At 56.6% G+C, this 12,744-nt stretch overlaps 7 protein-coding genes across 7 annotated transcripts; 5 read left to right on the forward strand and 2 right to left on the reverse strand.

Annotated features, from left to right (window-relative positions):
* Positions 1 to 75: 75 nt before the first annotated feature.
* Positions 76 to 2,279, forward strand: CkaCkLH20_04904 (uncharacterized protein; the record flags this gene model as incomplete). The annotated part of the gene is made up of 2 exons (XM_038887623.1): positions 76 to 619; positions 667 to 2,279. 2 exons carry the CDS (start codon positions 76 to 78, stop codon positions 2,277 to 2,279), a joined length of 2,157 nt encoding a protein of 718 aa, XP_038747230.1.
* An 819-nt stretch (positions 2,280 to 3,098) lies between these two features.
* Positions 3,099 to 3,696, forward strand: CkaCkLH20_04905 (uncharacterized protein; the record flags this gene model as incomplete). The annotated part of the gene is made up of 2 exons (XM_038887624.1): positions 3,099 to 3,297; positions 3,353 to 3,696. The coding sequence occupies 2 exons, from the start codon at positions 3,099 to 3,101 to the stop codon at positions 3,694 to 3,696; spliced, it is 543 nt and encodes a 180-aa protein (XP_038747231.1).
* Positions 3,697 to 4,195: 499 nt separating this feature from the next.
* CkaCkLH20_04906 (uncharacterized protein) lies at positions 4,196 to 5,201 on the forward strand (the record flags this gene model as incomplete). The annotated part of the gene is made up of 2 exons (XM_038887625.1): positions 4,196 to 4,377; positions 4,562 to 5,201. The coding sequence occupies 2 exons, from the start codon at positions 4,196 to 4,198 to the stop codon at positions 5,199 to 5,201; spliced, it is 822 nt and encodes a 273-aa protein (XP_038747232.1).
* A 182-nt stretch (positions 5,202 to 5,383) lies between these two features.
* Positions 5,384 to 7,666, reverse strand: CkaCkLH20_04907 (pre-rRNA processing protein; the record flags this gene model as incomplete). Its single annotated transcript, XM_038887626.1, has 1 exon — positions 5,384 to 7,666. The coding sequence occupies one exon, from the start codon at positions 7,664 to 7,666 to the stop codon at positions 5,384 to 5,386; it is 2,283 nt and encodes a 760-aa protein (XP_038747233.1).
* Positions 7,667 to 8,232: 566 nt separating this feature from the next.
* On the forward strand, positions 8,233 to 9,993 carry CkaCkLH20_04908 (uncharacterized protein; the record flags this gene model as incomplete). Its single annotated transcript, XM_038887627.1, has 2 exons — positions 8,233 to 8,970; positions 9,022 to 9,993. The coding sequence occupies 2 exons, from the start codon at positions 8,233 to 8,235 to the stop codon at positions 9,991 to 9,993; spliced, it is 1,710 nt and encodes a 569-aa protein (XP_038747234.1).
* A 454-nt stretch (positions 9,994 to 10,447) lies between these two features.
* On the reverse strand, positions 10,448 to 11,242 carry CkaCkLH20_04909 (peptidyl-tRNA hydrolase PTH2; the record flags this gene model as incomplete). Its single annotated transcript, XM_038887628.1, has 2 exons — positions 10,448 to 10,773; positions 10,855 to 11,242. The coding sequence occupies 2 exons, from the start codon at positions 11,240 to 11,242 to the stop codon at positions 10,448 to 10,450; spliced, it is 714 nt and encodes a 237-aa protein (XP_038747235.1).
* Positions 11,243 to 11,804: 562 nt separating this feature from the next.
* Positions 11,805 to 12,685, forward strand: CkaCkLH20_04910 (nicotinamide riboside kinase; the record flags this gene model as incomplete). The annotated part of the gene is made up of 3 exons (XM_038887629.1): positions 11,805 to 11,944; positions 11,998 to 12,103; positions 12,155 to 12,685. 3 exons carry the CDS (start codon positions 11,805 to 11,807, stop codon positions 12,683 to 12,685), a joined length of 777 nt encoding a protein of 258 aa, XP_038747236.1.
* Between the last annotated feature and the right edge of the window lie 59 nt (positions 12,686 to 12,744).

Genomic DNA, 12,744 nt, shown 5'->3' on the forward strand with positions numbered 1-12,744 from the left:
ACGCCAGCGGAAGACATTCCGTGAGCTACTTTGTTGTTAGCCTTGATTTTTCGCCATTAGAAGCCATTGTCGACAATGCATCGCGCGCTGTCGTCAAGATGGCTCCGGAGCGCATTGAGCATCGGCGACAGGGCCGCACTGGCTGATGTGCCGGTGTATCTCTGCCCGAGCCTCAGCGCCGCGAGCACGCGACATACATTTGCGCCGGCGGATGCGCGTCGAAAGCTTCCGTACAGACAGCGCAGATGCGTGCACCTTGAGACGACGCCTGCGCCCGAACCCGCGCTCGTTCCCGAGATCGCTGCCGAACAGGCTCTCCCGCAATCGTCGCCTACCGAACCACTCGAAACCCTGGCCAAGAGGCTGCCCACGGTATGCTCGGGCTGCGGCGCTCTGAGCCAGACGACCGAGGCCGGGCAGGCCGGGTACTACGATCTCGACCGGAAAGCAGTGCGGGATTACATCTCGCCCAAGCAGGAGGAGACGGAGAAGGAGGCGCGGAAGGAAGATCTGGTAGTTGAGCAGGCACTGCAGAATCTCGGGCAAGAGCAGCTCGAAGCGTTGGGGTTGGACGTTCGCAAGCTGCGATATGGGGAGGAATTGGAGTCGGATCGACCTAGTACGTGAATCGTTTTCGATTTCTTAAACTCCGCTAACTCGTCGCAGCCAAAGGACCTTCGACTCAACGAGTCCCTCTCTGCGACCGATGCCACAAACTCGTCCACCACCACGCCGGCGAGCCCATCTTCCACCCGAGCGTCGACTCCCTCCGCGAGACCATTGAAGAGTCGCCCTTCAAGCACAACCACATCTACCACGTAATAGACGCCGCCGACTTCCCCATGTCCTTCATCCCCAAGCTGCACCTCCTCCTCGAGGCCAACCTCAAGCACCGCAACCGCAGGAACACCTCCGGGCGCTACCACAAGGACCGCAGGTTCGACATGGACTTCATCATCACCCGCTCCGACCTGCTGGCGCCCAAGAAGGAGATGGTGGACTCGATGATGCCGTATCTGCGCGACGTGCTGCGGAAGTCGCTGGGCAAATACGGCAAGCTCATCACGCTCGGTAACGTGAGATGCGTGAGCGCGCAGAGGGGCTGGTGGACGAAGAACTTGAAGGATGCGATTTACGACCGCGGGGGCGCTGGGTGGATGGTCGGAAAGGTGAACGTGGGAAAGAGTCAGCTGTTTGAAGCTGTGTTTCCCAAGGGCACGACGGCTGGCGTCTCCTTGAAGAACAACATCGAGATCTCGATGTTTGCGACGGAGGACAGCGAAGAGTCTCGCTACCTGACGGACGACACCAACATTCCTGAACCGCTGGACGTGAACTCCTTGCTGCCGCCTGTGAGAGCGGAGACGAACTACCCCGAAATGCCCACCGTCTCTTCGCTTCCTGGCACCACGGCTTCTCCTATTCGAATCCCGTTCGGTAACGGGCGGGGAGAGCTGATTGATCTCCCCGGTATCGCTCGATCTGATCTGGAGAAATACGTCAAGCCCGAGCACCGCCAGTCGCTCATCATGAAGCACAGGATCAAGCCGGAGCAGCACACCCTGAAGCCCGGACAGTCCCTCCTGCTCGGCGGCCTGATCCGCATCACCCCCGCCACCGAGGACCAGGTTTTCCTCGCCTACAACTTCACCCCGATCCCGGAACACAGAACCTCCAACGAAAAGGCGATTGAGTTCCAGGAGCAGACGAGGCAGGCGCCCAACGTCGACCAGCTCGCGGTCGAGGGCGCCGGCGAGAAGATGAAGCTCGCTGGGACTTTCCAGCTCCGCCACGACGTCACAAAAGAGCGTGCGGGTCCCCTCACGCGCAAAGACGTCGGCAAGATGAAGGTCGAGGATCTCCCCTGGCGCGTGCTGGCCACCGACATCCTGATCGAGAGCGTCGGCTGGGTCGAGATCGTGGCCCAGGTGCGCTTGAGACACCTTATGGCAGGCGTCTCGGCGTATCCCCCTCCCCCAGAGCCCGAACCTGTGGAGGAGGATGACGAGGACCTCGACGGCTTCGCTAAGCTGGAGAAGGCGGCTAAGGCGCAGGCTGGCGTGCGCGAGAAGCCTAAGGCGCGCCCGAAGCCGAAGGAGCCGAATTGGCCTGTCGTCGAGGTGTACTCTCCCGAGGGCAGGTTTGTCGGCGAACGTCCTCCTATGAATGGTTGGTTGTTGAATAAGTCGCCCAAGAAGGATATCAAGAAGCGTCCTCGTAAGAGTATGAAGGGTGCAAAGAAGGCGGAGAAGCAAGCTAGAAGAGAAGCTGCCGCCTAGAGCGCGTAAAGGCGCTTGTATCATCTCCACGCATTGTACAGCACTGTAAATACCATATGTAAAACATAACGACGTCAGATGAATGATGTAATAAGTTCGACCTCGACAAAAATTGACTAGACCTATACTCTGTATGATTTGCCTGAACGAAACCATGAAGCATGTCATTCTTCCATTTGGTAGGCCCAGATAGACCTGAATTCGTTTCGGAATGTCTGGATTTTCTCCCCTACGTATGCCAACTGTTTTCGACAGTCAGGCTGGATGTCACCTGCACTTTCATATCCTATTCATGAAAGTTGCTTTCAACCCTAATGACGAAAAAAGAATTACCGGCCCGGCCCGTTTTGAGGACGCCGAATCCGGAAGATGACGGCTCCGCCGTGCCATCGATGGGACGGTTGGGTGCCGTGCGCTGGGGGCTGGGCTTCCGGGCGGGCGCTCCGATGTGGGGCAAGAGAATGACGTGGGGTGCCATGGACTTTCAGCTGCAAGCCAGAAAATTACCACAAAAAAGCATCCCACCTCCTGCTGCTGCGTTCTAGAGCCTCCTCCAAGAACCCCCAATTACAACCCTCCGAACCGCCACTACCCCTGAACATTTTCGATCCTCCTCCCCTTAAGAGATCCGCACGACTCTCGATTTACTCCCAAAGCACAGGACAACGACCAGCAACGCGAACGCCTCTGAGTCGTACAGTTCGAGAAATTTCCTTGGGGTTGTCTGATTGAGGATTTATGGTGTAGAAAGCCTCCAGTCGGTGGCACACGACCAATCCGCTTCGGTTTTCCTCCATCTTGCTACCACAACCAGCAGAAATGGCCGCCGTACATGATCCACAACAGCGCTCAACGCCCGGCCCCTCCCAGACGCAGACGGAGACGACGAATTCCCAGAGCCGGACCGGCACGCAGGCGATCTTGCGACTGAGGGGCGCGCATGCGCCGTCGAGGCCTTCGGTGAGGTGGGCTGAGGACGTGGTTGACAACGAGGGTCTCGGCCGCAAGAGCTCGAAAGGTGAATACCATGAATCGTATCTCCTCCATTCCACCGTGACTGACAATCCGCAAAGTGTGCTGCATCTATCACCGCCCGAAAGGTGTCGACGAATCCAGCGACGAGTCTTCCTCCGACTCCTCTTCGGATTCAGACTCCGACTCTGACGACGGCGGCAGGAGGAGGATACCCTCAGCCGACCACAAGGGAAAAGGCAAGGGCAAGGACAAGAGCAAGAAGGATCACGACTGCGACGATCATGAACACAGCCACGACGGTCACCGACACGGTAGAAATGGAGGCCGCGACGGGAAGCCGAAGAGGAGGCCCAGTCCTAATGCATACGAGAGAGTGCCGAAGCCGCCCAAGCCCAAGGACGAGGGGGCCGACGCGAGCAAGGAGCCGAAGTCTAAGCCTTGATTGATGTTTTCGCGGATGAGGTCTTCTTATGCATCGATTGGCGTTGGGTTTGGTTTCGTGGACTACGGGTACACCGCCCCTGTTGAGGGCAGAGATAAACGCTAGAGGCATTCTAGTAGAGGGTTAACGAAGATTTGCATGTTTCTCGACAAGCCGCGTGAGTTATTCTCGCGGCCGTCTCACAAGACATCTTGTGACCTACTGGTTCCGTCTGATGGCAACTACGTACATGCCCTGACACTATTCATGCTGGTCGCAACGGCGACGGGCGCTGTCAGGTTATCCCCGCACCGTGGCCGCCGGCGGCCGTGGGGGAAGATCTTCACCTTACCCACTGTCATATCTGCTTATCGATAAGCTTTTCTGACCCCGCGACCCTTAAACACTCCCATAACCCCTCCATGTCAGGGAGCTATTGAGACGAACTTCTTCCCATTGATATCATAGCTGTCCAGATTTTCTGTTTGTTTGAAGGCCTTTCAATCTGACCGCGATCACCATGTCTCACACGCACTCCCACGACGGCCCCGGCGGGCACTCCCACGATGGTGGCTTCAACGCTCAAGAGCACGGCCACTCCCACGAGATCCTCGACGGCCCGGGAAGCTATCTCGGCCGGGAAATGCCGATTGTTGAGGGCAGGACCTGGGCTGACAGAGCTTTCACCATTGGCATTGGAGGGTACGTTGCGCTTCTAAAGCAGTGGTTTCCGTCGCAATCGAGCGAGGAAAACCACTCAACTCGCTTTTCCTATCTGGGAGACCTGATGGGGCACGCGATCACGAGAAGCCATAATTACCTATATTCTCTCAACTTCCAATCGAACACCGTTCTTCTAAGAGTACAAGAATGCTAACGAATCTAGACCCGTCGGCTCTGGCAAGACAGCCCTCATGCTCGCCCTCTGCAACGCCCTCCGCGAAAAGTACAACATCGCCGCCGTCACGAACGACATTTTCACCCGCGAGGACGCCGAGTTCCTCACCCGCCACAAGGCCCTGCCCGCCCCGCGCATCCGCGCCATCGAAACCGGTGGCTGCCCGCACGCCGCCGTGCGCGAGGATATTTCTGCCAACCTCGCCGCCCTCGAGGACCTCCACCGCGAGTTTGACACCGACCTGCTGCTGATCGAGTCCGGCGGCGACAACCTCGCCGCCAACTACTCGCGCGAGCTGGCCGACTACATCATCTACGTCATCGACGTCTCGGGCGGCGACAAGATCCCCCGCAAGGGCGGCCCGGGCATCACGCAGAGCGACCTGCTGGTCGTGAACAAGACGGACCTGGCCGAGATCGTGGGTGCTGATTTGGGCGTCATGGAGAGGGACGCGCGCAAGATGCGCGAGGGAGGACCGACTGTGTTTGCGCAGGTTAAGAAGGATGTTGGGGTTGATCACATTGTCAACCTCATCATCAGCGCGTGGAAGGCGAGCGGTGCGGAGGGACAGCGCAAGTCGGTTGGCGGGCCCAGGCCGACGGAGGGTCTGGACACTCTCAACGCATAGAGGGACGGGCTGTTTAAGGAGCAAAAAAAGAGAGTAAAAGTAACCTGAACCATTTAACTCCGAGGATTGGCATCAGGCCTGTATCTATAGCCGAAGTTGCTGCTAATATCTATCACTTTTCCGGGGCCCTTTTTGACATTTCCATCTCATGATTTCCTGACCTTTTTGTCGTCGTTGTCCGTTCATTCCATCATCACATCACCCTCCTCTGGCTGGACAGTACCAGCCTCGAAAAGAGATCCCGTAACCGGGACGGCGTTGCGCGGCCACACACGCTTGTACAGACTGACGCCGACGGAGTCCTGCGGGTTGATGCGGCTGTCGAACGTCGCCTTGAAGTATCCGTGGGTACCGAGGGGTTCCTTGACGAAACCGCTGCGGCCGCGCTTGGTCCACAGCGGCAGGGCCTTGAACCACTCGACGTCCTCGCGGTTGAAGAACATGTAGCGGATCGTGACGATCTTCTTGTGGATGTGGTACGGGTGGCCGGTGAGGATGACACGCTTGGCGATGACGCGGTTCGTCGAGGGAGGCAGGGCGGTGCCCGTGGCGACCAGGGTGAGACCGGTGGTCGACTCGTTCTCTGCCTCCTCGGAGCCCTCAGGTACAGGCGCGGAGCGCTTGAAGAAGAGCACCGGAACGGCACCCCAGGTGATGGGTCCCATGAAGGTGGCGACGGCGGACTGCCCGGGATGGAGGTACCGGCAGAACTTGTGGACGTCGTTGGGGGTGTTACCCGGCTGGGAGTAGACGGGGTTGACTGTGAAGCGGCGGGGGCCGCACTGCACGATGAGCTCCTCCTTGGCCTTGAGCGAGCGGTGGTAGTCGGCGCTAAGGTTGATGAGGTAGTTTACGGCCGTCTTCTTCTGCTCGTGGCGCAACAGGGAGAAGAGGGTGACGGGCGTGCTGGGCTTGTACGACTTCTCAAAGGACGGTGGGACGCCACGGAGGTGGACATGAACACGGGTGCCAGGGGCGACGCCGCCAACGAGGGCCTCGCGAGTGGCCCTTGAGCGAGATGCCTGGTAGTCTGGGATCTGGAGCAGCTTGCGCCACTCCTCGGGCTCGAAAGCCCTGTCTTCGTCCTGCACCCACTCACTCGTGCGCAGAGACTTGAGACCTCTGTATCTTTGCAGACGCTCGCGGGCCAGCACGCCAGGATGCAGCTCGATCTCGTCGGGGAACTCCTTGTCCTCCTCAACCTCGTCCTGCTTCCTTGCGCGGTAGGCTGCGAGGCCCTTGGCGTCCTCATCTTCATCAGGCTCGATGAACATCTCTGATTTGCCGAATTCTGAGGGAGCAGCCTCGGTGGGCTCCTTGGGCGCATACCCTTCGAAGCCGTCTTCGGGGCGGGCTTCATCTTCTGAGCTCTCTTCCTCATCCTGCATCTCGTAGTCTGTCATGTCAGACCCAGAGTCGGACACGTCATCCCCGAGATACCAGGCTGCTTGGTAGTCGGATGTTCCCTTGGGAACTCTTGTCTTGAGCCTGAGCTCCTCCTTGTCATCATCATCTGAGAAGTAGTGGTGATCGTCAAGCAGAACACCCTTCTTGATCGCGGGGATCTCATCGTCCTCCATCTCGTCATCCATCACGGCGTCGGGCGCCAATTCAGCCAGGTCATCCTGGTCATCATCAGGGGTATCAAGAACTTGCTCCGACTGGTCATCTTCCACCGCCATCTCGCCCTTCTTTTGCTTCTTAGACAAAGGGGCAGCAGTAATCTTCTCAATCTGGTACGTTCCGTAGTCGCCCAGCTGAATCAAGCGGTTGGCCTTCAGACCTCTTCCTCTTACGACACCGGTAATCACAGTTGTATCAAGACCCGAGTTGGCGAACTTGACCTCCTCGGCCAACAACCAGCTCCTCTCCTCGCGCCACCTGACGCCCTTCGGTGTGGTGTTGCAGAGTGAGCGCATGAGGTTGGAGCATTCTTGCCTGTTCTCCAGGTTGTAGAGCTTTTCCTGCTCGGGGTGGAAGTGGGTGATGTATGACTTGAGAGAGGCGACAGTCGATTGCTTCTGCTTGGCCTGGTCAATCTTGTCCAGACCGTACACAACAGTGAACAGTGTCGAGAGACCCTGGCTTTCCAGACCACGCAGCATCAGCTCGCCAAGCTCGTCGACCTCGACGTCGGCAGACAGCATGACGACAACAAAGTCGGCAACTCGTGTAGCGTCCAGAACAGCGTTCAAGTCGCGCTTGAGGGGAATGTACTGGACTTTCTGCTTGAATCGGTCGATCGAAACTCGGAACGGCGACTCCTCGACCTCGGTCTCAATGTCCAGGCTGTTGTTCAACTGCTTGACAGCGGTCGATGCGTCTCCGTCCTTGCACAAAGGGACGACTGCAACGATCCTCGGAGCGCCATCCTTTCCTTGGAACACTGAGGTCTCCTCCGCGTGCTCCTTGCGCTTGGCCAGCTGGCGCTGCTTGGCCTGGTTTCGTCGGTCGAATTTGGACATGACGGTTTGATGGGGTGTCTTTCGCTGGCCGCGCTCGCCTCCGAGTCTGCCTGTTTGGAAATTGTCAGATTTTATTCCTAAAATTCGAGCGCTTTAAAACCCCGTGCGGGGGAGTATGACTGTTCGGCGAACCTTTGGCTGCATCCCTCAGCGCACCCTTGGACGCATGTTTGCCTGACTTGAAAGGCTTGTGGGTTTGCTTGGTGGTGGGCCTGTGAGAGACCGAGGCGGACATGTTGCCGTCTCCCCCAGCCTTGAAGCGATAAGGTAAAGAAGCCAGGTTGGGCGCAAAAAGCCTATGACGACGCTGTCGGGTTTGTGTGCGAATACTCGGTGCACTCGATTTTGGTCTCGAGGATTTGGCAACGCCCAAAACTTTTTTGCATGACCCCGCGGCGGTTGTGCGCTATCGATAAGCCCCACTAACATTCGTCGTCTCCAATGACCGTTGACCCAAAACGAACCAGGATGAGCGATAAGATAAGGCAGGTCACCTAAGAAATTTTGTTGCGCCCAGCGAGCGATCGACTTTGGGAACTGGGGCTTTTTTTCTGCACGCGACGATACTGCACGACACAACAGGTTCCAACGACCTGACGGCGTCGCCCATCATGGAGATCGACAGCGCTGATACGAAGACGATTTCTCGCAAAAACACACATTCCAATGGCGCCGTCCAGGTGAAGCGACGGACAGACCTCATCCCGCGAGAGGAGCGGGAGAAGATCCGCCGGCTCAGGGAGGCGAACAAGACGTACGGCCGCGGCAAGAACGTCAACCTGAAGGCAATCAACGACAAGAAGCTGCGCAGGACCCTGACACGAAGCGAGCAAAAGTACCGCGACGCCACCATCAAGGCCAAGGATGCCGAGATCCTGCTCGAGAACAGCGGCGGCTTCCTCGAGCCCGAGACGGAGCTCGAAAGGACGTACAAGGTCCGCCAGGACGAGATCACCGAGGGCGTCAGCGCCACGACGGCGCAGAAGCGCTTCGATCTGAAGCTTGAGGAACTCGGACCGTACGTTGCCGAGTACACCCGTAACGGCAGGGAATTGCTGCTGGCTGGACGCAAGGGTCACATTGCAACGTTCGATTGGAGGGAAGGCAAGCTGGGTTGCGAGATCCAGCTTGGGGAGACGATTAGGGATGTGCGATGGCTTCACAACAACCAGTTCTTCGCAGTCGCCCAGAAGAAGTACACCTACATTTACGACAGGAATGGTGTGGAGATTCACTGCTTGAAGAAGCACGTGGAGGTGTCACACTTGGAATTCCTCCCCTACCATTTCCTCCTTGGTACAGTGGTATGTGTTCCAAAACATGACATCTGGTTTGACCTGTGCTAACTCCTGCAGGCGGCGACTGGTTTTCTCAAGTACCAGGACGTCTCTACCGGAAACATCGTAGCCGAATTTCCCACCAAGCAAGGTCCACCGACGTCCCTGACCCATAACCCTTGGAACGCGGTCCTCCACCTCGGCCACCAGAACGGCACAGTGTCTCTCTGGTCACCAAACCAGTCAGAACCCCTCGTCAAGTTGCTGGCTCACCGAGGTCCTGTGAGATCATTGGCTGTTGACCGTGAAGGTCGGTACATGGTGTCGACGGGACAGGACTGCAAGATGGCTGTTTGGGATATTAGAATGTTCAAGGAGGTCAACAACTACTTCACAAGACAACCTGCGTCCTCAGTAGCCATCTCGGATACCGGTCTGACGGCCGTTGGCTGGGGCACTCAGACTAGCGTCTGGAAGGACCTGTTCCAGAAGAACGAGCCTGTTCAGCAGAAGGTGCAGAGCCCCTATATGGGTTGGGGTGGTGAGGGCAAGCGCATCGAACGGGTGAGGTGGTGCCCCTTCGAGGATGTCCTCGGAATGGGTCACGACCAAGGATTTTCATCCATCATCGTTCCTGGCGCTGGAGAGGCCAACTTCGACGCCCTCGAGGTCAACCCGTTCGAGACTGCCAAGCAGAGACAGGAGGCCGAAGTCAAGGGTCTGCTGAACAAGCTCCGACCCGAGATGATCGCTCTCGACCCCAACTTCATCGGAAACATCGATCTGAGGTCGGAGAAGCAGCGTCGGGAGGAGAAGGACCTGGATGCCAAGCCCCTGTCGATAGAGGAGGAGATCCGCAACCGGGCGAGAGGCAAGAACGGCGCGTTGAAGAAGTACCTGAGGAAGCAGAGGAAGAAGAACATCATCGACGAGAAGAGGATGAAGGTGGACGCCATCTGGGAGCAACAACAGAAAGCGAGGGAGAAGAAGCACCAGGAGGTCGAGGCCGATCTGGGACCGGCGCTGTCGAGATTCGCGCGCAAGGAGTAATGGACGGACCATGTAAAAGTGAAAAGTTGGGCCGGGAGTTGGTTGCATGTCAGAGGCGTTTAGGTAATTACTCCTTTAGTGACCATGAATACCCGAAACTGGGAAAATTTACTGTATCTTCACCATATACGCCTCATCTGCAATTAAGCTTATGCACCACCATCAATTTGCTCGTATCGCAAAGCATACCGGTGGTCATTTGAGAGTATACACGCACACATTCGGCTGGCATCAATGGTAGGCCAAACCCATCGTGAGTGAAGCTTCCTCCAGTCGATTTTGTACTTTTCAATGGGACCTGCTTCTGCCCGCATTCTAAGTGAAATACACCAGACCCATCGCCAACTTTTATGCACCGTACGCCATTACGCTCGTCTCATGTATGTTCCCAGAAGTCTATGTTTCATGAAAGTCCTGATATCCATCAAGTAGGATAGATGCTCTCGGTCCTTGTTCACAGCAGCTTGAGGTGGCTAGTGACCTGGTCGACAAGGCTCTTCGGCGCGGGGCCGACACCCAGGACGGTGAGACTGCCAGCCTCGATCTGCGTACGCCCGGCATCTGCGATGACCTCAGCGGTGATACCCAGGCTACGCGCCTTGCCCATGAGCTCGAGCATCTCGTCTTGATCCTTAATCTGCACGGCAATCTTCGCCTGGCCGAGTCGCTCCCACCGTGAAAGGATCTTGGCAGCAGGGGAGGCGGGATCGCGGGCCGCGGCCTTGGACAGAGACTTGTAGCATGCGAGGGTCGCGTGGGAGGCTTGCGCAGCCATCTTGCCTGTGGGAGATTGGTAAGCTTCGATCGAATCAAAACCGCATGTTGTGAGAGAATTGAGCTGCCATCAGGAGCAGAACGTACCCTTAGTCATACCAAGATCCGTCCGGACGACAAGGACAAGCTTGCACTCCTCCTTGGAGTCCGCGAGAGGGGCCTTTTCCGGGTTGGGCTTCTTCGACTTCGTCTTCTCGGCACCGGCCTTGCGCTGGCGCAGACCATCACGGACGTCGGCAGCCTCGGCATTGGACCAGTTTGGCGCGTGGTCGAGGATGGTATCGTCTTCGTCAATGTCGGACTCCTCGCTCTCGACGGGGTCCTCGTAGTTTGCGCGTGCTTCGGCGCGCAGGTCGGGGGAGATCAGGTAGCCACGGATGGAGTAGACGCCGAGCATGAAGCCCGACAGGAAGACGATGAGCGTGGAGGAAATGATGGCAGCGCTCTGCGAGACGCTTGCGTCGGCGATGGCCATGTTGGGCGGTCGTTTTCGTTCGATCAGCTCGATTGGAGAACTGTAAGAGGTTATTGTGCTTCGTCGCGATGTTAAGATGCGCGAAGAGTTGGGATGAACATGGACTTTTTTGTGGACAATGGGAATTGGAGATGTTTGCTTCGTGTGGTGCTTGTGCCTGTTGGGCCTGGCCGGATGACGCACATCAGGGGCTTGCCTCCTGTTCCATGTGGCTGAAACCCTCCCTGGGCAGCTACTACCGGGGTTCCTTTAGCAGTCGATAACCCACTACTGACCTGTGCGAGGGGTAGGATGGTGGTGGGGGGTGTTGAGTCGGAGATCTGAGCTACGATCTTGACGAAGACTTGGCTGTGACTATCTCCCGCTTACACATCCAAGGTCGGCGGTCTGTCTTGACTGCTTTGCTTGACCTGCCTGCTGAAATAGTCTCACTTTAAACAGGTAAGAAGCCCATAGAAGCGGATTTTTTGCATCATTGTCTGGAATATTGCCCTTTATTAGGTGCCTTGACTAACAAATGCTCATAGATTTCCCTCGGTTCATCGTCTCAAAAAGCCCCAAGATGGGGTCCAGCAACGCTGTGGTCGTCGGCCTCAGCGGTTGCTCCTCAAGCGGGAAAACGACTCTGGCCCGTCTCTTGCGAGATATTTTCCCAAACATATTCATTCTCCACGAAGATGACTTTTATAAGCCAGAGTCTGAGTTAGTCAAACACCTAAACCACTTCAAGTTCAGCAACTAATATGCTATATCAGACTTCCCACCAAGGACGGGCTTCTAGACTGGGACTGCGCCGAGTCTATCTCGGTTCCAGATATGAACAAGGCCCTTGCGTATATCCGTGAAAATGGAACGTTCCCCGTATGTCTTGTACCATGAACCACTACGCCATTTACTTACATATCTATCCAGCCTTTTGTGGATTCCAAAGAAGACCAAAACTCGGTCGGCAAATGCCCAGTTTCGGACGACAAGATCTCCGCCATCAAGACCAAGGTCGACGCCTGGCTCCAGCCCGGAAAGCCCGGTCACGCCATTTTCACTGAAGGCAAGCTACGAGTCTGTCTGTTCGATGGGTTCTTGCTCTATTGCAAAGAGATGGAGAGCACCATGAGCCTGATAGACATCAAATTGTTCTTGCTAGTGAGCCGCGCCAAGGCGACTCAGCGACGAGAGGCTCGCGACGGCTATGTCACCCTTGAGGGCTTCTGGAAGGACCCCCCAGGCTACGTCGACAAGATTGTCTGGCCCAACTACGCGGAAGCGCATGACTGGTTATTTGAGGAGGGCAATGTCGAAGGAACTTTGAATGAGAAGGTTCTGCAGGAGAAGGGCATCAAGGCACAGGTTGGCAAGGGGCTAGATATTGACATGGAGACAACGTTGGAGTGGACTGTTGATACCATCATCGCTGAACTTGAGAAACGCGCAGAGAAGTTGTGAATAGCCATGAATAAATTTACAAACTGTTCAGTCCAAAGCAATATGTACGAGTGAATGTC

Source organism: Colletotrichum karsti (assembly GCF_011947395.1).
Source record: "Colletotrichum karsti strain CkLH20 chromosome Unknown Scaffold13, whole genome shotgun sequence".
NCBI classification, from domain to species: Eukaryota; Fungi; Ascomycota; class Sordariomycetes; order Glomerellales; family Glomerellaceae; genus Colletotrichum; species Colletotrichum karsti.